The 24,242-nt window shown below is 55.7% G+C and overlaps 2 protein-coding genes across 3 annotated transcripts; one reads left to right on the top strand and one right to left on the bottom strand.

The window, feature by feature from the left end:
• Nucleotides 1-211: 211 nt before the first annotated feature.
• SLC25A11 (solute carrier family 25 member 11) lies at nucleotides 212-16,867 on the top strand. The gene is made up of 8 exons (XM_083472839.1): nucleotides 212-382; nucleotides 5,747-5,899; nucleotides 7,072-7,278; nucleotides 8,771-8,861; nucleotides 10,524-10,614; nucleotides 10,822-10,921; nucleotides 11,924-11,975; nucleotides 16,238-16,867. Exons 1-8 carry the CDS (start codon nucleotides 309-311, stop codon nucleotides 16,391-16,393), a joined length of 924 nt encoding a protein of 307 aa, XP_083328965.1. The 5' UTR covers nucleotides 212-308; the 3' UTR covers nucleotides 16,394-16,867.
• LOC310692115 (uncharacterized protein) lies at nucleotides 15,397-24,242 on the bottom strand. Of its 2 annotated transcripts, none has more exons than XR_014518663.1 (2): nucleotides 23,924-24,242; nucleotides 15,397-18,166 (listed from the first exon to the last, which is right to left on the bottom strand). XR_014518663.1 is itself a non-coding variant. In XM_083472694.1 (2 exons), the coding sequence occupies exon 2, from the start codon at nucleotides 21,818-21,820 to the stop codon at nucleotides 20,111-20,113; it is 1,710 nt and encodes a 569-aa protein (XP_083328820.1). In that variant the 5' UTR covers nucleotides 21,821-21,822; nucleotides 23,924-24,242; the 3' UTR covers nucleotides 19,259-20,110. The 2 variants fall into 2 exon arrangements, 1 of the variants encoding a protein (XP_083328820.1); XM_083472694.1 differs by lacking the exon at nucleotides 15,397-18,166 and adding an exon at nucleotides 19,259-21,822.

The raw sequence follows: 24,242 nt of genomic DNA, 5'->3' as shown, positions 1-24,242 counted from the left end.
CCTCCGAGCTGCGCCTGCGCGCCTGCCGCGGGGGCTGATGGGAGCTGTAGTCCCGGCAGGGGCCTCCTCTCCCGGGGAGCCAAGGAAGGTTCCGATTGGCCCAGCGCGTCGCCCTCCTTTTGCCCACCCTCCGGGCGGCTTCGCGAGTCCTACTGCGCAGGCGCCACCTTCTCCCACTCTCCTCCGCCTCTTCCGAGTCGGAAGTCCCGCCCCGGAAGCCCCTCTGGGCGCGCAGCCATTGGCTCCTCCGCGCTCCCCTCGCTCTCGCCCGCCGGAGTCACCTTGGTCCCGGCGCGAGCGGAGCCGTCATGGCGGCGTCGGGACCCGGCAAGCCCAAAACGTCGCCCAAGTCCGTCAAGTTCCTCTTCGGGGGCCTCGCCGGGTAAGAGACGCCTCCAGACCCCCCCACCCCCAGGCCCGGCTGCGCGCGCACCCGCCTCAAGGGCTCATGGGTAATGGGGGTCTCTTCTCTCCCCCCCACCTCTGACCCAAAGGCCCGTCTGGGGCCCTGCAGGCACCTCATACTACAGTTCCCACCTGCAGGGAGTTGTAGTACGAGGCACCTGGGAGGGAAACAGTTTTTTTTACTCTGCTGCAAAGGCTCATGGGCAATGGGGGGGTCTCTTCTCCCCCCCCCATCCCAGACCCAAAGGCCCAGGCTCCACCGGCATGGGGCCCTGTAGGCACCTCATACTACAGTTCCCACCTGCTGGGAGTTGTAGTATGAGGCACCTGTATTCTTTTTAATCTGCTGCAAAGGCTCATGGGTAATGGGGGGTCTCTTCTCTCCCCCCCACCTCTGACCCAAAGGCCCGCCTGGGGCCCTGCAGGCACCTCATACTACAGTTCCCACCTGCAGGGAGTTGTAGTACAAGGCACCTGGGAGGGAAACAGTTTTTTTTACTCTGCTGCAAAGGCTCATGGGCAATGGGGGGTCTCTTCTCCCCCCCCCCATCCCAGACCCAAAGGCCCAGGCTCCACCGGCATAGGGCCCTGTAGGCACCTCATACTACAGTTCCCACCTGCTGGGAGTTGTAGTACGAGGCACCTGGGAGGGAAACAGGTGTGTTTTTTTAATCTGCCGCAAAGGCTCACGGGAAATGGGGGGCTCCCCCAGCCCCAAAGGCACCCCTTCTCCCATCCTGTGACCCTCCAGGTGACTGGCATCACAATGAAGGCAAAGGATCTGCTAGGGAAGAGGTTCTCAACCTGCGGGTCCCCAAATGCCGTTGGACTACAACTCCCACCATCCCTGAGCTCCGGCCTTGCTAGCTAGGGGTGATGGGAGTTGTAGTTCAACAACATCTGGGGACCCACAGGTTGAGAAAGGCTGGGCTAGGGGGTCCACACTGAGGCAGGGAGAAGCAGGTGCACAACTATGGGATGGCAGCAGCAGCACATAGGGAAAGAGTCAAGGGGGAGGTCTTGGGGGGCCGCAAACTGAACCTGAGACCACTGTGTGCTGCGGCAGCAAAAGAGGCGAACGCTGTTCTAGGCGGCGTCCTCAGAAGTCTAGGGTCCAGATCAAGGAAAGTCGCAGGGACTCGGGTCACGGTGCAAGAGCGGATGAGGCTGGCTAAGTGAGGAGTTCTATAGAATCTATAGGGCTGGAAGGTCAGCCCCATGCGATGCTGGAATCAGAGCTGAAGAATCCCCGGAAGACGGCCGTCCAAGCTGCAAAAGGAGGTTGCTGGAAAAGGGGAGCTCAAATTCTCTGGTGCAGCAACTCCCCATGGGGAGAGGTTAAATGCTTAAACAGGGAACGTGAGTGAGATATGTACAATTACGGGGGGGGGGGAAGTAAGCTGGCTCTAGGTGCTGGGTGTTGCTGCTCTGGCTTGGGGAGGGGGGTATATCTCCTCCTTTAAGACGGGGGACACCTGACTTGCCAATTCTGGGCAGCACAATTTAAGAAGGATGTTGAGAAGCTGGCAGGTGGGCAGAGGAGGGAGACCGAGATGATCAAGGGTCTGGAAACCAAACCTTGTGAGGAACGGTTGAAGGTGAGTTTAACACGGGGAAGAGGAGAGATGAGAGCCATCTTCAAACATCTCAAGGGCTGCCCCATGGAAGACGGAGCAAGCTTGTTTTCTCCTGCTCCGGAGGGTAGGACTCGAACCCACGGCTTCAAGTTACGAGAAAGGAGATCCCGACTAAACACCAGGAAGACCTTTCTGGCAGCAAGAGCTGTTCAACGCTGGAATGGGTGGACTTTGGAAGGTGGTGGGCGCTCCCTGGCTGTTTTCAAAGAGAGGCCACCCGCTCACAGAATTACAGAGTTGGAAGGGGCCACGAGGGTCATGTGCTCCAACCCTGTGCAGGAATCCTTTCGCCCGACGTGCCTCTCGAACCCACAACCCTGAGATTAAAAGTGTCACGCTCTGCCTATGGAGCTAAGCTTCTACACTGCCAGGGATACTTTAGCTGTGATTCGTGCATTGTAGGGGGACGTGGACTAGAATGGTTCTCAACGTGTGAGTCCCCAGATGTTGTTGGACTACGACTCCCATCATCCCTAGCTAGCAAGGGATGATGGGAGTTGTAGTCCCAAAACATCTGGGGACCCCCCCCCCCCAGGTTGAGAACTGCTGGACTAGATGATTCTACGGTCATCCGACGATGATTCTACGATTCAGTGATCCAGGGCTGAGCTACACTGATTGGAGTGGTGCTTTTTGGGCTGCCAGAACTGCTAATCCGCTTAAGCGAGGGATTAAACCGCATCAGGGGAAGGGGCGATGGAATGCCAACTGCTCTGGCTCCCCTCTGGTCAAATATCGGGGTGTCTCACGGGGGAACAGCTGGGGAGAGGAGGAAGAGGTGTGGCAAAGAGAGGATTAGGGAGGAAGGTTTTTTGGGGGAACGGTCTCCTCTGGCTCCTGGGGTGCTTTCCTTGCCACCCTCCCTAAATAAAGCCTGTTATGTAACTGAGGGGTGTGTGAAGCAGATTTAGGCTGCCTTGCGGAGAGGGACACAGATGGAATCTGGCTTACTTAGGTTTCTGGAACGATCTGAAGTGGGACGGAGGGGGAGTGCTTCGGGATTTGAATCCTGAGTTGTTGTTTAGTCGTTTAGTCGTGTCCGCCTCTTTGTGACCCCCTGGACCAGAGCACGCCAGGCCCTCCTGTCTTCCACTGCCTCCCGCAGTTTGGTCAACTTCATGTTTGTAGCTTCGAGAACACTGTCCCACCATCTCGTCCTCTGTCGTCCCCTTCTCCTTGTGCCCTCCATCTTCCCCAGCATCAGGGTCTTTTCCAGGGAGTCTTCTCTTCTCATGAGGTGGCCAAAGTCTTGGAGCCTCAGCTTCAGGATCTGTCCTTCCAGGGAGCACTCCGGGCTGATTTCCTTCAGAATGGAGAGGTTGGATCTTGCCGTCTATGAGACTCTCAAGAGTCTCCTCCAGCACCAGAGTTCAAAAGCATCCATTCTTCGGCGATCAGCCTTCCTTGTGGTCCAGCTCTCACTGAATCCTGAGTAGGACAAGGCAAATATTTCCTGTGCGCTCTGCAGAGAGGGGTGGCTCCCTTACGAGGAACGGCTGCTTTGTTTGGGAGAAAAGTTGCTATAGAAAAAATAGGGGGTTTGGCTTTTGCTGCCCAGCTCCCCAAGGGACTGAGTCCCCTAAGTCCATGATTGGTCAGAGATGAATGGATGGAGGCAAGATCCAGAGAAAGCAAGGCAGATCTTGATTTTTCTGTTGCAACAGAGTTCCCTCCTCTGCTTGCAAGGAGGTCAGGGAGACAATGGTGCGCAAGCCCCTATAGAGACTTTTGAAATTGCCCACCCTGGGGCCCGAGACCACCCCCCAAACATACATTGCAGAAGAAGGCAGTCTCCAGCAGAAATCTATGTTGCTTCTCTCCTGTCTGCCAGGATACCTGATTATGCCTTAAAGGTAAAGGGACCCCTGGCCATTAGGTCCGACTCTGGGCTTGTGGCGCTCATCTCGCTCTATTGGCCGAGGGAGCCGGCGTACAGCTTCCGGGTCATGTGGCCAGCAGGACTAAGCTGCTTCCGGCGAACCAGAGCAGCGCACAGAAACGCCGTTTCCCTTCCCGCCGGAGTGGTACCTCTTTATCTACTTGCACTTTGATGTGCTTTCGAACTGCTAGGTTGGCAGGAGCAGGGACCGAGCAACGGGAGCTCACCCCGTCATGGGATTCGAACCGCCGACCTTCTGATCGCCAAGTCCTAGGCTCTGTGGTTTAACCCCCCGCGTCCCTGATTATGCCTAACTTGATTGCATTTTCTGGGTAGCCTGGCCATTCCTTTGAGATGGTAAATCTCTTACACATATTGAGAGTTTGCTCAACTTAACAGATACAGTGGTACCTCGGTTTAGGAACAGCCCTGTTTAAGAACTATTCGGTTTAAGAACTCCACAAAACCGGAAGCAGTGTCCCAGTTTGTGAACTTTACCTCGATCTAAAAACGGAATCTGAACGGTGGAAGGGCACCATTGGTGGGAGGCCTCGTTAGGGAAAGGGCGCCTCGGTTTAAGAACAGCTTTGGTTTAAGAACAGACTTCCGGAACAGATTAAGTTCATAAACCGAACTTACTTGCCAGATGTATTTGTAGGGAGGTATAAGCCCCTATAGCCCAAAGACAATTGGAAAGCTTTTTCCCATTTCCTTCCTCCTTGCAGAGAAATATTTGAGGTCAATTTGGGAGAGTCAAAATGGCCTCAGGACTGCTCCCCTGTACTATTTCAGACACGTGGTTTATATACTTAGGTACGTGCTTGCCTTGAACATTTATTCTATATTTGAGACCTTAATAATAATAATAATAATAATAATAATAATAAATTTTATTTATATCCCGCCCTCCCCAGCCGAAGCCAGGCTCAGGGCGGCTAACAACAATAAAACAGTACAAAAGTACAACATAAACAACATTCTAAAATCATTCATTATAAAAATGGGCCAGAGCTCTGCGAAGATTGCCGAGGGAGGGAGTCAGGCTGTGCCCTGGCCAAAGGCCTGGTGGAACAGCTCTGTCTTACAGGCCCTGCGGAAGGATGTCAAGTCCCGCAGGGCCCTGGTCTCTTGTGACAGAGTGTTCCACCAGATCGGAGCCACAGCCGAAAAAGCCCTGGCTCTAGTTGAGGCCAGCCTAACTTCTCTGTGGCCTGGGACCTTCAAGATGTTTTTATTTGAAGACCGTAGGTTTCTCTGTGGGGCATACCAGGAGAGGCCGTCCCGTAGGTAGAATTCTAACAGCAAAGTTGAGCGAGAGGCTACACCACGGGAGTTCAAGAAATAACACGTGGCTTGGAGGAAAAGTTTTCTTCCTCTCTCGCAACACAGCAACTGGTGGGCATCTAGCGAAGCTGAGCGTTTGGAGATTCAGGGCAGAGAACAGAAAGTCCTTCTAACTGATCGTGAAACGGTGGAACTCTCTGCTGCAGGAGTCAGGGACGGCTTTAAAGGAGGATGAGAGAAGTTCATGGAGGTGGAGAGAGCGATCGGTCACTCCTCCTGAGTCCAGCTTCTTGGAGTGTAGGAAGGAAGCCGCTTGGAGGAGCAGCTTAGAGTGTCTGGCAAGCGAGGAAGGGAAAAGGAGGAACTTCATTCCAGGGGGAAACTCCGTTGGCCATCCTCAAAATGTAGAGGACCGTAATCAGAGATATCTGGGTGGGGGTTGCAGGAGGGGTCCTCCCTCTCCAGCCCATTCTGCTGCTTCTCCCTGTTCTCCCCCAGCCCTCAAGTGACCTCTTGCCCCTTCTCTCTGCCCCCCCCCCAGCATGGCGGCCACTGTCTTTGTGCAGCCCCTGGACCTGGTGAAGAACCGCATGCAGCTGAGCGGCGAAGGAGCCAAGACGAAGGAGTACAAGACCAGCTTCCACGCCGTGGGCAGCATCCTCCGCAAGGAGGGCGTGCGGGGCATCTACACCGGGTACGTTTCCCCAAGGGGAGCAGGGGCCTTGGGGGGGCCTGATGTGTGTGTGTGTGTGTGTGTGTGTGAGAGAGAGAGAGAGAGAGAGAGAGAGGAGTATGGCAGGGGCACTTGGCTGCAGAACAGGTGATTTTTATTATTGTTTATTCAATTTTTATACTACTAGCCCTTCCTTCCTTCCTTCCTTCCTTCCTTCCTTCCTTCCTCCCTCCCTCCCTCCCTCCCTTCCTTCCTTCCTTCCTTCCTTCCTTCCTTCCTTCCTTCCTTCCTTCCTCCTTCCCTTCCTCCCTCCCTCCCTCCCTCCCTCCCTCCCTCCCTCCCTCCCTCCCTTCCTTCCTCCCTTCCTCCCTTCCTTCCTCCCTCCCTCCCTTCCTTCCTTCCTTCCTTCCTTCCTTCCTTCCTTCCTTCCTTCCTTCCTTCCTTCTTCCCTTCCTCCCTTCCTCCCTTCTTTCCTTCCTTCCTCCCTCCCTTCCTCCCTTCCTTCCTACCTCCCTCCCTTCCCCTTCCCCTTCCCCTTCCCCTTCCCCTTCTCCTTCCCCTTCCCCTTCCCCTTCCCCTTCCCCTTCCCCTTCCCCTTCCCCTTCCTTCCTTCCTTCCTTCCTTCCTTCCTTCCTTCCTTCCTTTCTTCCTTCCGTCCTCCCTCCCTCTCCTCTGTGGGGGCAGAAGGAAGAGACGTTTGAAGGCTGTCCCTGGCAGGACGTATTGAGGCCTGGTTTCCACTTGGGGGCTGAGCTGCCGACTCCCCTGTTTATTTGGGTGGTGCATAGCCCCACAATCTTCTCAGTTGCTGCACCCCCCTTCCTGGCGAAACACCCTCCCATCAGAGTTCAAACAGATAAACTATGACTTTTAGAAGACACCCGAAGGCAGCCCTTTACAGGGTAGTTTTAATGTTTGAGGTTTTATCTTGTTTTTAATAACTGCCCAGAGTGGGGCAACCCCTTCAGATGAGCAGCATATAAACACTAAAATTGCTATCACCATTATTATTTGTTCAAGTTGACCCTGGAGCATGAACACGGCTCAAAATGCGCAGCCCGGGAGAATCGAAGCGCTGCAGCCGCAAACCCCTTCAGTGCCAGCGAGAGGTGTGGGTGGCTGTGGGTGGCAGGAGGGGGCTCCTCTGGTTCTCAGTCTGGGGGTTCCCCCCGTGCTCCCCTCTCTCTCGGCAGGCTGTCCGCCGGCCTCCTGCGCCAGGCCACCTACACCACCACCCGCCTGGGCATCTACACCATCCTCTTTGAGAAGCTCACCTCCTCCGACGGGACGCCCCCCAACTTCTTCATGAAGGCCGTGATCGGGATGACAGCGGGCGCCATTGGGGCCTTTGTGGGCACGCCTGCCGAGGTGGCGCTCATCCGCATGACGGCCGACGGCAGGTGGGTAGGGGAGACCCCTTGGTGCATTGGCAGGGGGCCTTGTGCTGGCGGTGAAATGCAGACCGGTTCTCTTTTCTGTTTGGGCAGATACTATATTTTTCACTCTATAAGACACACCTTTTCCCCTCCAAAAATTAAGGGGAAATGTGTGTGCGTCTTATGGAGCGAATGCAGGCTCCTTTGCTTCAGCAATAGCAATGCGAAGCCTCCGAAGTGCAGAGGGAGAGCTCCCTCCACGCTCCGGAGGCTTTGCGTTGCTTTTGCTGAAGCCTGAAGCCTCCGTAGCGCAGTGCGAACTCCCACTGTGCTCTGGGGGCTTCAGGCAGCTATCCGCAAGCCTTCGGAGTGCAGCAGGAGTTCCCACAGCACTCCAAAGGCTTGCGGATAGCCGCCTGAAGCCTGGAGAGCGAGAGGGGTCGGTGAACACCGATCCCTCTTGCTCTCCAGGCTTCGCTTCTCTGGAGAGGCGCTGCACAGTTTTCCCTCTCTGCGCAGCGCCCCTTCAGCGAAGCTGGGGGAGAAATGGAAGGGGCTCCATTTTTCCTGCTGCTTCGCTGAAGGGGCGCTGAGAACAGAGGGGGAGAATTATTATTTTCCCTGTTCTCCCCCTCCTATGGTCTGGTGCGTCCTATAGAGCTAAAAATACGGTAATTTTTATTTTGTACATAAAACAAGAGAGAACGGTTAGAACACTGAAAGATAAGAAACAAAAACAGAAGACTGGCAGGCAGAATGAGTTCAGGGTTGAAATAACCAGAGTCCGAGTAAAGACTGTCGGCGTTCTCCCATCCAGTCTTGCTCCAGAGACACGTGCCAGGGTTCTGACGATGGTTTCGCTCTTCAGGTCCTAAAAAAATGCCAAATCATATTGCAAGTGTCTGGAAGTTTTGATCCTTGTATCTTTATCTGTAAATTTCTTCTTTATAGCACCAAGCTTCCAGTGTAAGATTTGGGGCTGTTTCCCTTTAAGTTGCAACTATTATTTGCGATGTCAAGATCATACAGGAGACCAATTCTTTGGACAATATATCCACATCGGTATCACCGAAAATACTCAGCAACTTTAATTTTGGGTAGCAAGCCGTAGCTCCTTCAGTAATATTTATCGTTTCTCTTGAAACCATGTCCCCGAAACCTTGCAGCGACTTACTTCCCTGCCACTAACGTGCCGAGTTTTCTGCAGTCCCTCCAGCAATTAGGAAGAAAACATTTTTGACATTTGAAGAGTGTTATTGTCTCTGTGCTGATTTCAAGGAGTTTGCCCTAAGAAAGCTGGAAACAGTCCAGCTGTTTCCAAGCAAAGAATGTTATCTGAGGATCGAGTCCGGTCCCGGATTTGGCCGGCTCGTCTTGGAAACGAAGGCTCCTCCGCCGTGCATGTGATAAAGGAATGCCAAAAATGCAGGCTGGTTCTGGTTGGGAAGATCTGGGCCTGTTCCTTCTCTCTTTCTCACGTCTTCTCTCTTCCTTCTTCTTCTTTCCTCTGTTCCAGGTTGCCTCCTGACCAGAGGAGGGGCTACACAAACGTCTTCAATGCGCTTCTGCGGATAACCCGCGAGGAGGGGGTTCCCACGCTCTGGAGGGTACGGCCCTTTAGAAAGAGGGTGGGCTTGGGGAAAGGTTCGAGACTGCCCTCGCGATTGCTCATGTTTCACCCAACAAGGAGGTTTGGGCCTCTTCTGCAATTTAATGAGTTTATTACAGCGGAGGAAATGGGCTCTTGGGCTCTCGTTCATTTGCGAGTACGCACAGAGGCGAGCTTGGAAATTCCTCTTTTTGCCTGGCTATCTGATGCCGATAATGGAATGGAAAGAAAACCCTTCCTGCTTTCTGTATTAAGGGCAAATGACTCTTGAAATGCCACTTCCCTTTCTCACCTGCCTTGGCCAGGTACAGGGAGACTTCTGTTCTTGAACTGCTCCGTCCCCGAACGTTCCGGCTCCTGAACATCGAAAACCTGGAAGGAAATGTTCCGGTTTTCGAACGTTCCTCAGAACCCAAACGTCCGACACGGCTTCTGTTCTGCAAAAAGCCTAGTTGCCAAAGAAGCCTTGGAATTCGAAGGTTTCGGAAGTCAAACGTCCTTCTGGAACGGATTATGTTCGACTTCTGAGGTTCCACTGTATTGGATGGGGGCTGTTCTTGCTGCCTCCCCTCCTCTCGTCTCCCCCATTGCGTTTTCCAAGTGTCTTTCTCCCTTAGCTATGTGCCCTTATTTAAACTTCCTTGGGGGTGAAATAAGAAGGGGCGGATCTCCCTGTCGGGCCTGGAAAAACAGCTCGCTCTCGCCTTAATTCTGGGCTCTGCTAAGGCAGCCGGTGGTCTCCTCGCCCCAACACACAGATCTGTGTTTTGTGCCTCTGCCAGGGCAAGGGCTTTCCTCCCGCTGATCTCCAGCGTCCATTTTAAGAGAGCAGCTCTGGGGGTCTGGGTGGGTTTGAGGTTGCTGCAACCAGGCTAGTCTCTGCAAAAAGATGAAGCATTGAAGAGGGTCCTGCGGCACCTTAGACTCCGTTCTGGGTTCCCTGGCCTGGCCCTGGACACAAGCCTGGCCTCAGCCACCCAGCCCCCACCTTTCGCCCCTTCTTGGTGCTTCCAACCCAGGAGGGGAAGAGCCACAGCTCAGCCGGCTCCGGGTTCAACCTCTTAACGGCTGACAGAGATGTTTATTCCCTGAAACCCTGGAGAGCCTCTGCTGCTGCTGATCAGTGTAAAAAGGTAAAGGGACCCCTGACCATTAGGTCCAGTCGTGACCAACTCTGGGGTTGTGGCGCTCATCTTGCTTTAGTGGCCGAGGGAGCAGGCATACAGCTTCCGGGTCATGTGGCCAGCAGGACTAAGCCGCTTCTGGCGAACCAGAGCAGCGCACGGAAACGCCGTTTACCTTCCCACTGGAGTGGTACCTATTTATCTACTTGCACTTTGATGGGCTTTCGAACTGCTAGGTTGGCAGAAGCAGGGATCGAGCAACGGGAGCTCACCCCGTCACGGGGATTCGAACCGCCGACCTTCCAATCGGCAAGCCCTAGGCTCTGTGGTTTAACCCACAGCGCCACCCGCGTCCTGGCTGGTCAGTGTAGACACCACTAATCTAGACGGACCCAGTGGGCTGGCTGGTCTGCCCTTCCTGGCCACTGATCTGAGCAGCTGCTCCTTCACCGCGAGGCGTGAGCCCCTCTCCCCTCCTTGAGGGGAGCTTCCGGTGCCCCCCCAGCCCCTAATGGCTTTTCTCCTCCATCCCCTAGGGCTGTGTCCCCACCATGGCCAGAGCCGTCGTCGTCAACGCAGCCCAGCTGGCCTCCTACTCCCAGTCCAAGCAGTTCCTCCTTGATTCGGGTAAGCGGCGTCCCAGTTGAGGGCAGAGGGGTGAGGAAGGCCTGGAGGGGTCTCCGTCCTCTCTGCCGGCCCAGCCAGGCCCCTGCAAGCTCTGCCGCCCTCTTTCCTGTGGGGCTTGAGGGCTCCCAGAGGGGAAGGGGGGTTCAGGGGTCCCAGAGGCGATGGCGGCAGCAGCAGGAGCCGAAACTTCCTCCGCCTCGTCCGCAGGTTACTTCCGGGACAACATCTTGTGCCACTTCTGTGCCAGCATGATCAGTGGTTTGGTGACGACTGCAGCCTCCATGCCGGTGGATATTGCCAAGACCAGGTCAGGGAGACTAGGAAGTGGGTCTTGGGTCTGCTGGGGGGTGGGGGAGGAAGGAAGAGCAGCCTTTGGGGTGGGGGTGAGGGCAGGGAGGGAGAGGGCAGCCTGGGATTGACTCTTCTTTGTAAAATATTATTATTATTATTATTATTATTATTATTATTATTATTATTATATTTTATTTATACCCCGCCCTCCCTGCCCAAAGCCAGGCTCAGGGCGGCTAAGACCAGTAAAATTACAGTAAAAACATAATAGGGGAAAAAACCACACCAATTTAGAATACAGGTTAAAATGCACTTTAAAATGCAGCCTCATTTTAAAAACAGCCATAGATCAGAACCATAAGGGGAGGGAAACATAAGGGTCAGACCGAGTCCAAACCAAAGGCCAGGTGGAACAGCTCTGTCTTGCAGGCCCTGCGGAAAGATGTCAAGTCCCGCAGGGCCCTGGTCTCTGGGGACAGAGCGTTCCACCAAGTCGGGGCCAGTACTGAGAAGGCCGTGGCCCTAGTTGAGACCAACCTAACCACCTTGCGACTTGAGACCTCCAAAATGTTGTCATTCGTGGACCTTATTAAATGCGTAACAAGCAGAACATTCCCGAATTTCAAGAAGAGAAACGGAACAATTGAGCACGATCAGGTACAGGGTAGGGAGACAAAAAGCATGAAGAGAAATATTGCAAGAGGCAGGTGCCAAATAGGCAATTTGTTCCTGATTTCTTTATGGCCTTTAAACCGCCTTTTCCTCCACGGAGCTCAAGCTGATTCCTCGTTTAATCCCCACAACAACCTTGTGCGGTAGGTCAGGCTGAGAGACCTCAGTGGCTGGCCCCCAAGGTCTTACCCAAGCGAGCTCCATGCCTGAGTGGATGATTCGAACCCTAGCCTCTCCCAGCTCCTAGTCCAACACTCCCACAACTGTACCGCACTGGCTGGAAGCGGTTTCAGCAGCAGAGGGTGCACATCTTACCCCCCCTTTTTTTTTGCATTTCCCCCTCCAGGATCCAGAACATGCGGATGATTGATGGGAAGCCAGAGTACCGGAATGGGCTGGTGAGTGTGGGCCGGGCTCTTTTGGGGGGATCCTGCCTCTCTTCCCCACCCCAGTCAGGGAAGCACGGAAGCCCCCATGAGGTTTGGCATTGGGGGGAAAGAAGTTTATAGTCCTCAAGGATGTGCAGCTTCAGTTTGGCAGCAGGCAACTGCTCAGCAGAGCCGTCTGGAGGCGGTTGGAGGATGGATGGCGGCTAACAGATTGAGGTTGAATCCTGGCAAGACAGAAGTACTGTTTTTGGGGGACAGGGGGCGGGCAGGTGGGGGACTCCCTGGTCCTGAATGGGGCAACTGTGCCCCTGAAGGACCAGGTGCGCAGCCTGGGAGTCATTCTGGACTCACCGCTGTCCATGGAGGCGCAGGTCAATTCTTTGTCCAGGGCGGCTGTCTACCAGTTCCATCTGGTACGCAGGATGAGACCCTTCCTGCCCGCGGACTGTCTCACCAGAGTGGTGCATGCTCTAGCTATCTCCTGCTTGGACTACTGCCATGCGCTCTACGTGGGGCTACCTTTGAAGGTGACCCGGAAACTACAACTAATCCAGAATGCGGCAGCCAGACTGGGGACTGGGAGCGGCCGCCGAGACCACATAACACCGGTCCTGAGAGATCTGCATTGGCTCCCAGTACGTTTCCGAGCACAATTCAAAGTGTTGGTGCTGACCTTTAAAGCCCTAAACGGCCTCAAAGGCCCAGTATACCTGAAGGAGCGTCTCCACCCCCATCGTTCTGCCCAGACACTGAGGTCCAGCTCCGAGGGCCTTCTGGTGGTTCCCTCCCTGTGAGAAGCCAAGTTACAGGGAACCAGGCAGAGGGCCTTTTCGGTAGTGGCACCTGCCCTGTGGAACACCCTCCCAGCAGATGTCAAAGAAATAAACAACTGCCTGACATTCAGAAGACATCTTAAGGCAGCCCCGTTCAGGGAAGTTTTTAATGTTTGATGTATTACAGTATTTTAATATTTTTTTGGAAACCGCCCAGACTGGCTGGGGAAGCCCAGAAAGATGGGTGGTGTATAAATATATTATTATTACTATTATTATTATTATTATTATTATTATTATTATTATTATTAGCAGCTGGAATGGACTGGAGTGGGCTGCTCAGGATGCCTTGCGGTTGTTGGGGAAGAGGGGAGGCTGGGTTCACACTCTCACCCCACAGCTTGCCTCATGCCCCACATCAGAGCCAAGCCCAGGGCCTGCAGCTCAAAGGGCCCCCTCTCTCCCTGGCTGGCAGGGGGAAGCTGCTTTCTGCTCCTTCTCTCCTGGAAGGGGGTGGAAGACTTTGGACCCCTGGCCCCTCTCCCTTCGGAGGAGGACATTGCCCTCCCAGCCAAGGGCTCTGGAGACGGATCACAGAGCCCACGGTATGCAGAGGAGCTGTCCTCTATCCCTCCCTCGCTTATGCCCCTGGGTAGAAAAACACGGAGAGCTCCTACCCCTTGCTCTCCCTTCACAGCTGGAGCCAGCAATGTTTCTGAACGCCATTTGCTGGAAATAATAATTATTTATACATACATACATACATACCCAAGGGACGTGGCTGGCGCTGTGGGTTAAACCACAGAGCCTAGGACTTGCCGATCAGAAGGTCGGCGGTTCGAATCCCCGCAATGACGGGGTGAGCTCCCGTCTTTCGTTCCCAGCTCCTGCCAACCTAGCAGTTCGAAAGCACGAAGTGCAAGTAGATAAGCAGGTACCACTCCGGCGGGAAGGTAAACGGCGTTTCCGTGCGCTGCTCTGGTTTGCCAGAAGCGGCTTGGTCATGCTGGCCACTTGACCTTTACATACATACCCCACCCATCTGGCTAGGTTTCCCCAGCCACACAATAAAACATCAAACATTAAAAGCTTCCCTAAACTGGGCTGCCTTCAGCTGTCTTCTAAATGTCAGGTAGGTGTTTATTTCCATGACATCTGGTGGGAGGGCGTTCCATACGGTGGGTGCCACCACCGAGAAGGCCCTCTGCCTGGTTCCCTGTAACTTGGCTTCTTGCAGGGAGGGAACCGCCAGAATGCCCTCGGAGCTGGACCTCAGTGTCCAGGATGGAGACGCTCCTTCAGGGATACAGGACCGAGGCCGTTTAGGGCTTTCAAGGTCAGCACCAACGCTTTGAATTGTGCTCGGAAACGTCCTGGGAGCCAATGTAGGTCTTTCAGGACCGGTGTTATGTGGTCTCCCAGTCCCCAGTCTAGCTGCCACATTCTGGATTAGTTGTAGTTTCTGGGTCACCTTCAAAGGTAGCCCCACGTAGAGCGCATGGCAGTAGTCCAAGTGGAAGATAACCAGAGCATGCACCACTCTGGAGAGACAGTCCATGGGCAGGAGGGGAGAGGGTTGCTCCTGCGCTTGCGTCCTGCTACTGGATTTCCCTCGGGGGCATCTGGTCAGCCACAGTGGGAACCAGACGCTGGGCTGGGTGGACCAATGGTCGGATCCTGCAGGGTTTTGCTTATGTTCTTTACTGCTCTACCAGTTGTGGGGGCCAGTGCCAGCCTCCCTTCTCTTGCCCTTGGAGAGGCGTTTTGCTTCTCGCCACAGCTGATTTGGAGAGGGCTGCTTGGTAGGCACAAAACAGACTTCTCTTCGCCAGGACTTTGCCCCGTCGGCTTCCGATGCGTCTTGTTTTGCCGGAGGAGAGAAGCGGCCAAAGTCCAAGCGGCTGGCCGCTCTTTCCCTTCTTGGAGAGCTAGGTTTGCGCAGGGGCTGGTGACCCCCTCCGGCCTCCCCTGCCCTCCCACTGTTATATCTGCCCACCAGACACCCACCTCCCCACTGCCAGCAATAAAGCAATAAATCACAGAGGGCTGGTGAGATTCTCTTTATGGAAAGAAGCAAAACAGCTCAGGCCTGGGGAGCCGAGCGACTCTTCCTAGTAGGTCAGTTGCCTTGCCCCAGCTCTCTCAGTCCCCATCTTCTTCCCTGATTCCTTCCCAAACAATCTTAAGACTCCTTCATCTTGCCTCTCTTTGCACCATCCTCTTCTCGCCTCCAGAGGTCATCCAGTCCAACCCCAGCTTATCCTTCGGGTTCCTGCCTGTTCCACCATCCTCTTCCTTCTTCTCACATTTGCACCCCACCTTTTTCTCCCATGGGGTACAAGGGAGGCCTCCTTGCCTGGCTCTCCCCACATTCATTTTTTTGTTTTTGAAATCATTTCTATTTGATTTTACAAATATAAACTTATAACAATCTAGATGCATATCCATATATAGAGATTACTCTGAATCTCAAGACTTCCCTCCCTCCGTGGGTCCTATTGTCAACATTGACAACTGCATATTATCCCATAATCTCTATTTCGTATCCATCCATATTAGACATCTTGTTTGTTGCATTATAAGTGACATTAAAACCCTGCTAATGTTTTCATCTGCTTGCAGTGCTCTCCTAAATAAATTACAATTTCCCCCCATTCTTTTTTAAAGTTTTTGTCCTCTTGGTTCCTGAGCTTTCCGGTCAGTTTTGCCATTTCGGCGTAGTCCAACAGCTTTATTTGCCATTCCTCTCTGGTAGAGACTTTGCCTTCTTTCCATCTCTGGGCTAGTAGCATCCGTGCTGCTCTTGTTCCATTATACATCATCTGCCAGAAAGCTTTTGTTATGTTACAGTTCCACCACATGCGATAAAAAGGTACCTTCTTTTTCTTTACATTTCCAGCAGATATTTGAACTTCTCCTATACATTTTTGCTAACTTAGGTAAAGGTAAAGGGACCCCTGACCATTAGGTCTAGTCACGGATGACTCTGGGGTTGCGGCGCTCATCTCGCTTTATTAGCCGAGGGAGCCGGCGTGCAGCTTCCGGGTCATGTGGCCAGCAGGACTAAGCCGCTTCTGGCGAACCAGAGCAGCGCACAGAAACGCCGTTTACCTTCCCGCCGGAGTGGTACCTATTTATCTACTTGTACTTTGACATGGTTTCAAACTGCTAGGTTGGCAGGAGCAGGGACCGAGCAACGGGAGCTCACCCCGTCGCGGGGATTCGAACCGCCAACCTTCTGATCAGCAAGTCCTAGGCTCTGTGGTTTAACCCATAGTGCCACCTGCGTCCCTTTGCTAACTTAGTAGGAGTCAAATACCGCCTCTCCCCACTTCATTTAATCCCCAAAACAACCACCACCCTGCAAGGTGGGCCAGGCGAAGAGAGTGATTCCCGGGCCCTCAAGCCCCCCCCCCAGTGAGTTTCCTTTGCGCCGCGGCCCTAGCTCTAACCACTGCACCATCGCTGCCCCTGACCCCGCCTCCCTTTGCCTTGCAGGACGTGCTGGTGAAAGTGATCCGCTACGAGGGCTTCTTCAGCCTGTGGAAAGGCTTCACCCCCTACTACGCCCGCCTGGGGCCCCACACCGTCCTCACCTTCATCTTCCTCGAACAGATGAACAAGTTCTACAAGCAGTTCTTCCTCAGTGCCTGAGTTTGGGGGAGCGAAGGAGAGACCCCCCCGCGACTCCTGGAGCTCCCCTGTCTCAAGTGCCATGAGCGCACCTTCCGAGAGCCCCTTACCTGTGGGGAGGGAGGGGGTGCCTGCCTTCTCCCTCGCCCCACCCCTAAAAAATTCATTTTTTCAGAGTGTGTCTAGGCCTGCTCTCCCCATCTCTCTCTCTCTCACACATCTAGCCAAGCATGAGGCAGGATTTCTCCCCTCCTGGTGCACTGTGGGCAGATGGTGGAGAACGCTGTGTTTTTGGGGGTGTTAAAATGCATTTAAAATTATTTATTGCCAGGGGAGGGGGGAGTTCTGGGCCGGGGGCCGCCGGTGGGACGTTCCCTTTCCCTCCCTGCAACCGAACTGCCGCCTGGGTTGTGGCCGTGTGGCCAGTGACGGTTCCGCCGTCTCCATCCCCAACTTTGCTTTCGACTTAGTAAAAACCAATCATGGTCTTAAAAACGTTTTGTTTCTGCTGTGACGTCCTTCTGCGGAGTCTGGGGTGTGTGTTCTCTTGGTTGGGCACCCAGCTGAACACTGGGAGATTCGAGACCGATAAGTGGAAGTCTGAATAGTTGGTCTGCGGAACTCCTTCCCACAGGAGCCAGAGGCAGCCAGGTGGCTTTGAAAGAAGATTGGACCATGGAGGAGACGGCTGCCGATGGCTACCCTATTTAAACGCATAACGCTCACGTATTTAATGCTGATTTTTCTTTCCCAAAAAGGGGCGCGCAACTTATTATGCACGGAAAGAGTTTTTTAGTAGCAAACGTGTTTACGTCGCTTGCCCGCCTGCTCCCCTTGTACATTCGACTGGCACTGAGGAGGTGTGCTGAGAAAATCCTGCAACTCTTACACAGCGAATGCTTTGGGACCAGTTTTAAGGACCAAAAAAAAAGAGGGGGCTGTGACTATTATGCGATGGAAGGCAGCGTTGCTTTTCTCCAGCGTAGCGCGTTACGAAAGGCTCTCTGGCCCAGGAGGCCAGGAAGCCGTTGTGTCAAGTCCGCAGGATGCTCTTTGCTCCATCATTTGCTCAAGGCCTCCCACCTTCGCCCCCTCTGCAAGGCCAATGGGGGGGGGGAGGAGCTCGGAGGCAGCGCTGAAGGCTGGGGTGGGAAGCCTCCCAGGAACCTGAAGGAAGAGGCCAAATGGGTGTTGCAGCAAAACCTTCCCTGCGGGTGGGACGGCTGTGTGAGTCAGGGGTTTTCTTTTTTGAGCTGTGATGGTTGCATCGCAGAGGGTTGAGCTAGATTTGGGGGTCCCGTCTGACTCCGCAATTCTAAGAGGAGCCGGAGACCAGAGCGTCGCCTGAAGGGAGGAGCCTCCAGCTGGTGTTCAATGTGAACAAAAGAGGATTGGGACCGGTCACAAGGAACAGACCGAACAAGGAGATTCCTGCCTTGCAGGGGGTTGATCTAGATGACTCATGGGGACCCATTTCTATGAGGAGAGGGTCAGGAGCCAGGTTGGGAGAGACAGTTTTGGCCTCGGTCTACATAACACATCCTAAAAAGCATTGCAATGCACACAGCCATCCCAGTGGCTGGGCCTGGGCTTGTTGCGGCCATCGTGAGCCTGAGGGAGGCGCTCAGGGTTCTTCGCATTGCCACCTCCCAGTTTCCTACAGGCTGTGCTGGTCCCGGGGGCTAACCGAGAGGCGAGGTCCGAGTCCAGTCCGAGGTCGATGGGGCGGTATGGAGGCTGTCCGTCAAAGCTGTAGCTGGGTCCAAGGCGGGGAGTCGGGTGAGGTCAGGAGCTCTGGCAGAAGAGCAGGACAGGGTTCAGGCAGGAACTAGCAACCAACAATCTTGCTCCCACAACCTGGGACTGGGGCTGGCCGGCTTTATCTGCCCCGAGGCATAAGGCGGTCCCGGTCCACAGGTGACTCACCTCTCCTGGCCTGGAGGCAAGCACTCCTCCTGCGGGAACTTAGTTCCCTCCGCCTCTCTGCCCTGAGCCTCTGCAGCTCCGGAGAGGCTGGAGGGTTACCGGACCCAGAGGCAACCTCAGCTTCCTCTGACGGGGCTGAGAGTGGAGCACCTGCAGGCAATGGGTCCTCCATCACCTCAGGAGCCAGAGCAGACTCAGCTGATGCCTGCACCTGAGGATCCAGCACAGGTGAGGACCCTTCAGGCTCAGGCCCCAGCCCCGGCTCAGCTGGTTCTGGAGGCGGGGACTCCTGTGCAGGCTGGGATTCCTCAGGTTCAGCCTCTGAGTCCGAATCCCAGGCCATCACACAGGCCAGCTCAACATCCACAGAGACTAATCTTTTCTCCTTGGGAGTGGGACTCGCTGGTAGTCCGTGTGGATGTTTCAACACTGAGGCGCCTATCAGATATGAAGCCCAACGAGGTCCTGTTATGTTGGGAGAGGATGTCAGTTTATAGGTACATATGAACATATGTGGTGGGAATGTCTGCAAACAGAACAGTTCTGAAGTATATCAATCAAGTAAGGCTAGGGTTATTTGGATTGCCTGAGCTGTAATCGGAGACACCTCTTTGACAAACTTCCTTCCACAATTGTTCTGGACATTTGTATGAAAGGGGAATTGATCCCTTTAGTCGTCATGCTATCTCTTATTGCCATCTTTTCATATTCTGTTAGTTTCCTTGCGGCTTTGTATGTAATTGGTGTGTGACATGTGATTATTTTCTAAACACCTCTGCTCCTGTAAGGGGTTGCCCCTGGCTACAATCATCTTTCAAATCCTGTGGCTGCAGTTCATTCCATACATTCTCACGAGATAATCTATTTTTATTTTCAAATGGAGGAGGATGTCAAATACCAATTTGAGAGCGATTCCGAGTTAGGGGGGTTTGCTTGTTGATCTCTGTCACGCACGCAAACACTTTCCTTTGGGCTGATTCTGTTCGCCAAACTGGATGGAACCTCAAATGTCCAGATGCGCCCGAAATTCAGCTCGGCTGGATTGTGACCTTCCAAGCAGAAACCCCGAGGGAAATGGCTTTGAGGTGCCTCTGGGGCGACCCAGAAACACAGGCTGGCCTCCGGGGGAGGCGCGTCTTCAGGCTCCTGGTCTTGGCTCTTAATTCCAGTGGGAAGCCCCAGGAAGTTTGACACCCAACAGGCAGAATAAGGGGAATCCCTGCCCTGGGACTAAGGGGGAAGCGAGCCTCCTCTTCTGGCAAGGAGAGACAAAAGTGGATTTGATGACTCTCTTCTGCCCCAGGAGGGGTGCAGAAATTGTGCCCCTCCTCCCGCTCTTGCTAGACTACAGCTCCCATCATCCCTGACCATTGGGGGCCCATCTGTCCTGGATGCTTTAGTTCAAGTTCCTGCATCTCCGCGGGTTGGACTAGATGACCCTCGGGTGCCTTTCCAGGGCTGCAATTCTTCCATCATGTTATGGAAAACTCTAGGTGCGAGGCTGCTCAGTTGCCCAGCTGGTCGGGCAGAGCCCGCGGGTCCCTGTGGAATAAAGGAAGGAGTCCAGCCAAATGGAGCAATAGCTGTAGACCAAAGTTTATTGCGCAATAGGTTCAAAGAGCAAATTTTGAACCCCGAGGATGGGGTGACAAGGACTTTTAAAACTTTCCCACCACATCCCAGAATACAGTTCATACAGCATCACTGACATGTCACAAAAGGGGAGGGGTTAACCTTGGCAAACATGCCAGACAAGTCCTTGGTACCAGATTAGCATAAGCAGACATGGCAGGGCAAGACTCAGGTATAAGATTAGCACAGACAAATACACGCGTGGTCGGCGGTGGAGGGTGCGGTACGGACACGCGTGGCTGGCCCTGCGGTGGAGGGTGCAGTGCGGACACGCGTGGCTGGCCCTGCGGTGGAGGGTGCGGTACGGACACTCGTGGCTGGCCCTGAGGTGGAGGGTGCGGTGTGGACACTCGTGGCTGGCTCTGCGGTGGAAGGTGCGGTGCGGACACGCGTGGCTGGCCCTGCGGTGGAGGGTGCGGTGTGGACACGCGTGGCTGGCCCTGCGGTGGAGGGTGCAGTGCGGACACGCGTGGCTGGCCCTGCGGTGGAGGGTGCGGTGCGGACACTCGTGGCTGGCCCTGAGGTGGAGGGTGCGGTGTGGACACTCGTGGCTGGCTCTGCGGTGGAAGGTGCGGTGCGGACACGCGTGGCTGGCCCTGCGGTGGAGGGTGCGGTGCGGACACTCGTGGCTGGCTCTGCGGTGGAGGGTGCGGTGTGGACACTCGTGGCTGGCCCTGCGGTGGAGGGTGGGGTGCGGACACTCGTGGCTGGCTCTGCGGTGGAGGGTGCGGTGTGGACACTCGTGGCTGGCCCTGCGGTGGAGGGTGGGGTGTGGACACTCGTGGCTGGCCCTGCGGTGGAGGGTGCGGTGCGGACACTCGTGGCTGGCCCTGCGGTGGAGGGTGTGGTGCGGACACTCGTGGCTGGCTCTGCGGTGGAAGGTGCGGTGCGGACACGCGTGGCTGGCCCTGCGGTGGAGGGTGGGCTGTGGACCAGTGTCGTGTGGAGAATGGAGTGGGGCTCAGTGGTGGCAGCGCCCCCTTGGCCCCCGTCGCTGTCTCCCTCGGGCCCCTGGCAGTGCGCCTGGAAGTGCATGACGGGGCGCCCCTTCTCGTGCGCGGGCGCCTGGCACTCCACGCTCTCGGGCTTGTTCTCGGTGATCTCCATCACGGGGCCTTGCACGCGAGTATACACGCTGGTCTCGTACTCCAGGATGTAGTCGCGCAGGTAGAGCAGCGCGCAGTCGCACACCCAGGGGTTCCCCGCCAGGTACAGGTAGGCGAAGTAGTTCTCCTCGGGGAAGAAGCCGTCGGGCACCCTCTGTAGCCGGTTCCTCTCCAGGCGCAGGATCTCCAGGCTGCCCAGCCCGGCCAGCAGATCCCGGGGCAGCTCCTCCAGCAGGTTGTCTGCCAGGTCGACGTCCCTCAGCTTTTGCAGCCCCTCGAAGGCTCCCTCGGGCAGATCCCGGATCCCGTTGCCCTGCAGCTCCAGATCCTCCAGGGCGCGCAGGGCGCGGAATCCCCCCGCCGGCAGCCGCGAGAGCGCGTTGTGCGCCAGCGCCAGGCGCTTCAGCGCGGGCATCCCCTGCAAGGCGGGCAGGCTCTGCAGGCCGTTGTGCGACAGGTCAAGCTGCTGGAGGCCGGGCAGCGAGGCGCCGCCGCTGTCCAGGGCGCTCAGGCTGTTGTTGGACAGGTCGAGCTCCACCAGCGCGCTCAGGTGCTGGAAGGAGGCCAGCGAGACGCGGCTCAGGCGGTTGGAGCCCAGCAGCAAGATGCCCGTGTCCGGGGGCAGCCCGGCGGGAACGCTGCTCAGCCCCTGCCCCACGCAGCTCACCTGCAGCAGGTCCTTGATCTTGTTCATCTCGGACTCGCAGGGCGGCGGCGCGGCGTCGGGGGCTCCGGCCGCGGCCAGCAGGGTCGCCAGAAGGACGCGCAGGGCGCAAGGCGGCATCGCTGGAGAGGGAGGCGGGGAGAGAGGAAGGCAGGCGGTCACAGAGGGGCCAGGGGGGCTTGGGCACCCAGAATAATATAATTGGGGGGGCGGGGCACCCCCAAAGTCAGTGGGCAAAGCTGGTGGTCTTGCCTCCGCAGCCAGCCAGAGAGGCCCCCTTTCCGTGGGGGGCTAGGGCACAGAGGCAGAGGGGTCCCCGAGTCCCTCCCCAAGGAGAAGGGGCTGCAGGGGGGGGGGGAGAGGAGCTGCCACCGCTGGCCGCTGCAACACGGGCTTGCGATGCCCCACGTCCATGCCTGCTGCACATGGTGCGTGTGACATCGCGCACACTACCTGCAGCCATGTGCAGGTGACGCCGCACCTCTGCGTTAGGATGGCGCGCACCCACGATCCTGAGGATGAGGTGGGAACCCTGTTCAGGCCCGTCTGGGATGTCAGGGGGAAAGGGCGCAGAGAGGCGCGTCTGCTGAGCTTGAGCGCGTCGCCTCGAGGCTGGAACAGGCCGAGCCAAGAACAAGATTGCCTCTGAGCACGTGCAGAATACTGTTCCTTCTCCTTGGGAAGCCAAGCCAGCTTTCCTTCTGCATGCTGAGAGAGGCGTGTGCTCCTCCCTGACCTTTTTTTTATGGGGGGGGGTGTCTCTGGGGCTTCCTGCAAGAAGCCTCACTGCCGTGTCCCCCGCCCAGCCTGCACCCAGGACGCGCCCACCCGAGGGTCCCGAGGGTCCGGCCAGGGAGAAGGGCCTCTGACGTCAGAGCAGGGGCAGCAGGGGTCCTAGGAGCCCCCGAGCCAACTGCATTCTGTCTCAGAGAAGGTTTCCCAACAGGCAATGGAGGGAACTATATTCCACCACGCCACGGAATTTGGAGGGACCCCCAAGGGACATCTAGTCTAGCCCCCTGCTAGGCAACCAAACATTTCTGCAAGCGATTCTGAGTTAGGGTGGTTTGCTTGTCGATCTCTCTCTCTCTCTCTCTCTCACGCACGCAAACACTTTCCTTTGGGCTGATGCTGTTCGCCAAACTGGATGGAACCTCAAATGTCCAGATGCGCCCCAAATTCAGCTCGGCTGGATTGTGACCTTCCAAGCAGAAACTCCACGGGAAATGGCTTGGAGGTACCTCTGGGGGCGACCCAGAAACACAGGCTGGCCTCCTGGGGAGGCGGGGGGGGGGCGCGTCTTCAGGCTCCTGGTCTTGCCTCTTAATTCCAGTGGGAAGCCCCAGGACTCTTGAACCCAGGGCCGGAGTAAGTAAGGGGAATCCCTGCCCTGGGACTAAGGGGGAAGCGAGCCTCCTCTTCTGGCCAGGAGAGACAAAAGTGGATTTAATGACTCTCTTCTGCCCCAGGAGGGGTGGGAAACTTGCGCCCCTCCTCCCGCTCTTGCTAGACTACAGCTCCCATCATCCCTGACCATTGGGGGCCCATCTGTCAGGGATGCTTCAGCTCAAGTTCCTGCATCTCAGCGGGTCGGACTAGATGACCCTTGGGTGCCTTTCCAGGGCTGCAATTCTACCATCACCTCTGTTTCAAAACAGCTGCGCAGGTTGCCCGTTTCATTTCCGGGCCCAGTTCAAGGGGCTCACACTGAGGTTGCAAGCCCTGAAGTATTCAAGCCCCCCAACACCTGAAAGACTTCACTGTGGCGACCCTGACCTGTGGAACTCCCTGCCTAAGGAGCGGCGCCTTGTCGAAGACTCTCATTCTCTGGCTTGACTTCTTTTGACCCTCGAGGGTTATTTTTTAGGACCCGCCTTATTTCAGTGGTGGGTCAGTTACTTAAAGTCGTTTTTAATTATATTGTGTTTTGATGCGTCCTGGGACCTTTGGGTGAAGGCTGGGTAATCAATCAATCAATCAATCAATCAGTCCTGACTGCAGAACAAGCACCCCATTTTCCAGGGAGCGAACCACAAGCTTTCTCGCCACAGCTAAGAACATGGTTTCCCCTTCTCGTTCCAGCCTGGCGAGGAATTCTGTTGCACCCAAAAGCTTGCCCGCTGCTTTTCCTGCGGGGTTGGCATGAGCAGGCCGTGGGGTCTTCCAGCAGAACTCCCTCCCTCCGCAAAAAAATTAATGTCTTCCACACACCCTGAATCTTACCTTCCTCCTCTGCTTCTCCTGGTCCCACTCAACGCCTTGCTTGCTTGCTTGCTCGCTCTCTGGCGCCCTGACTCGAACCCACAGCCCAATCTCCTGCGCCCTGAGCAGCGGAAGCCCCTGTGTGGTTTCCTGAGCCCCCACCGCCCGCCTCCCCTTCCAGCGCCCTCCCCAAGGGAAAGACAAGCCTGGGACTTCCCTGGGAGAGGAGCTGAACCCAAGTCTGCCAGCCCCAGATTATGGCGTCCTCCTCTGGTCGCCTCGCCTCCAAAAGGGCTCCCGGCAACTGGGGCTTCGTGCGGCAGCTGCTGCCCTGCGGAAC

The sequence above is a fragment of the Podarcis liolepis genome, assembly GCF_965112155.1.
Source record: "Podarcis liolepis genome assembly, chromosome: 13".
NCBI classification, from domain to species: domain Eukaryota; kingdom Metazoa; phylum Chordata; class Lepidosauria; order Squamata; family Lacertidae; genus Podarcis; species Podarcis liolepis.
The sequence above is the reverse complement of the archived record's forward strand: the minus strand, read 5'-3'. Positions and strand labels throughout refer to the sequence as shown.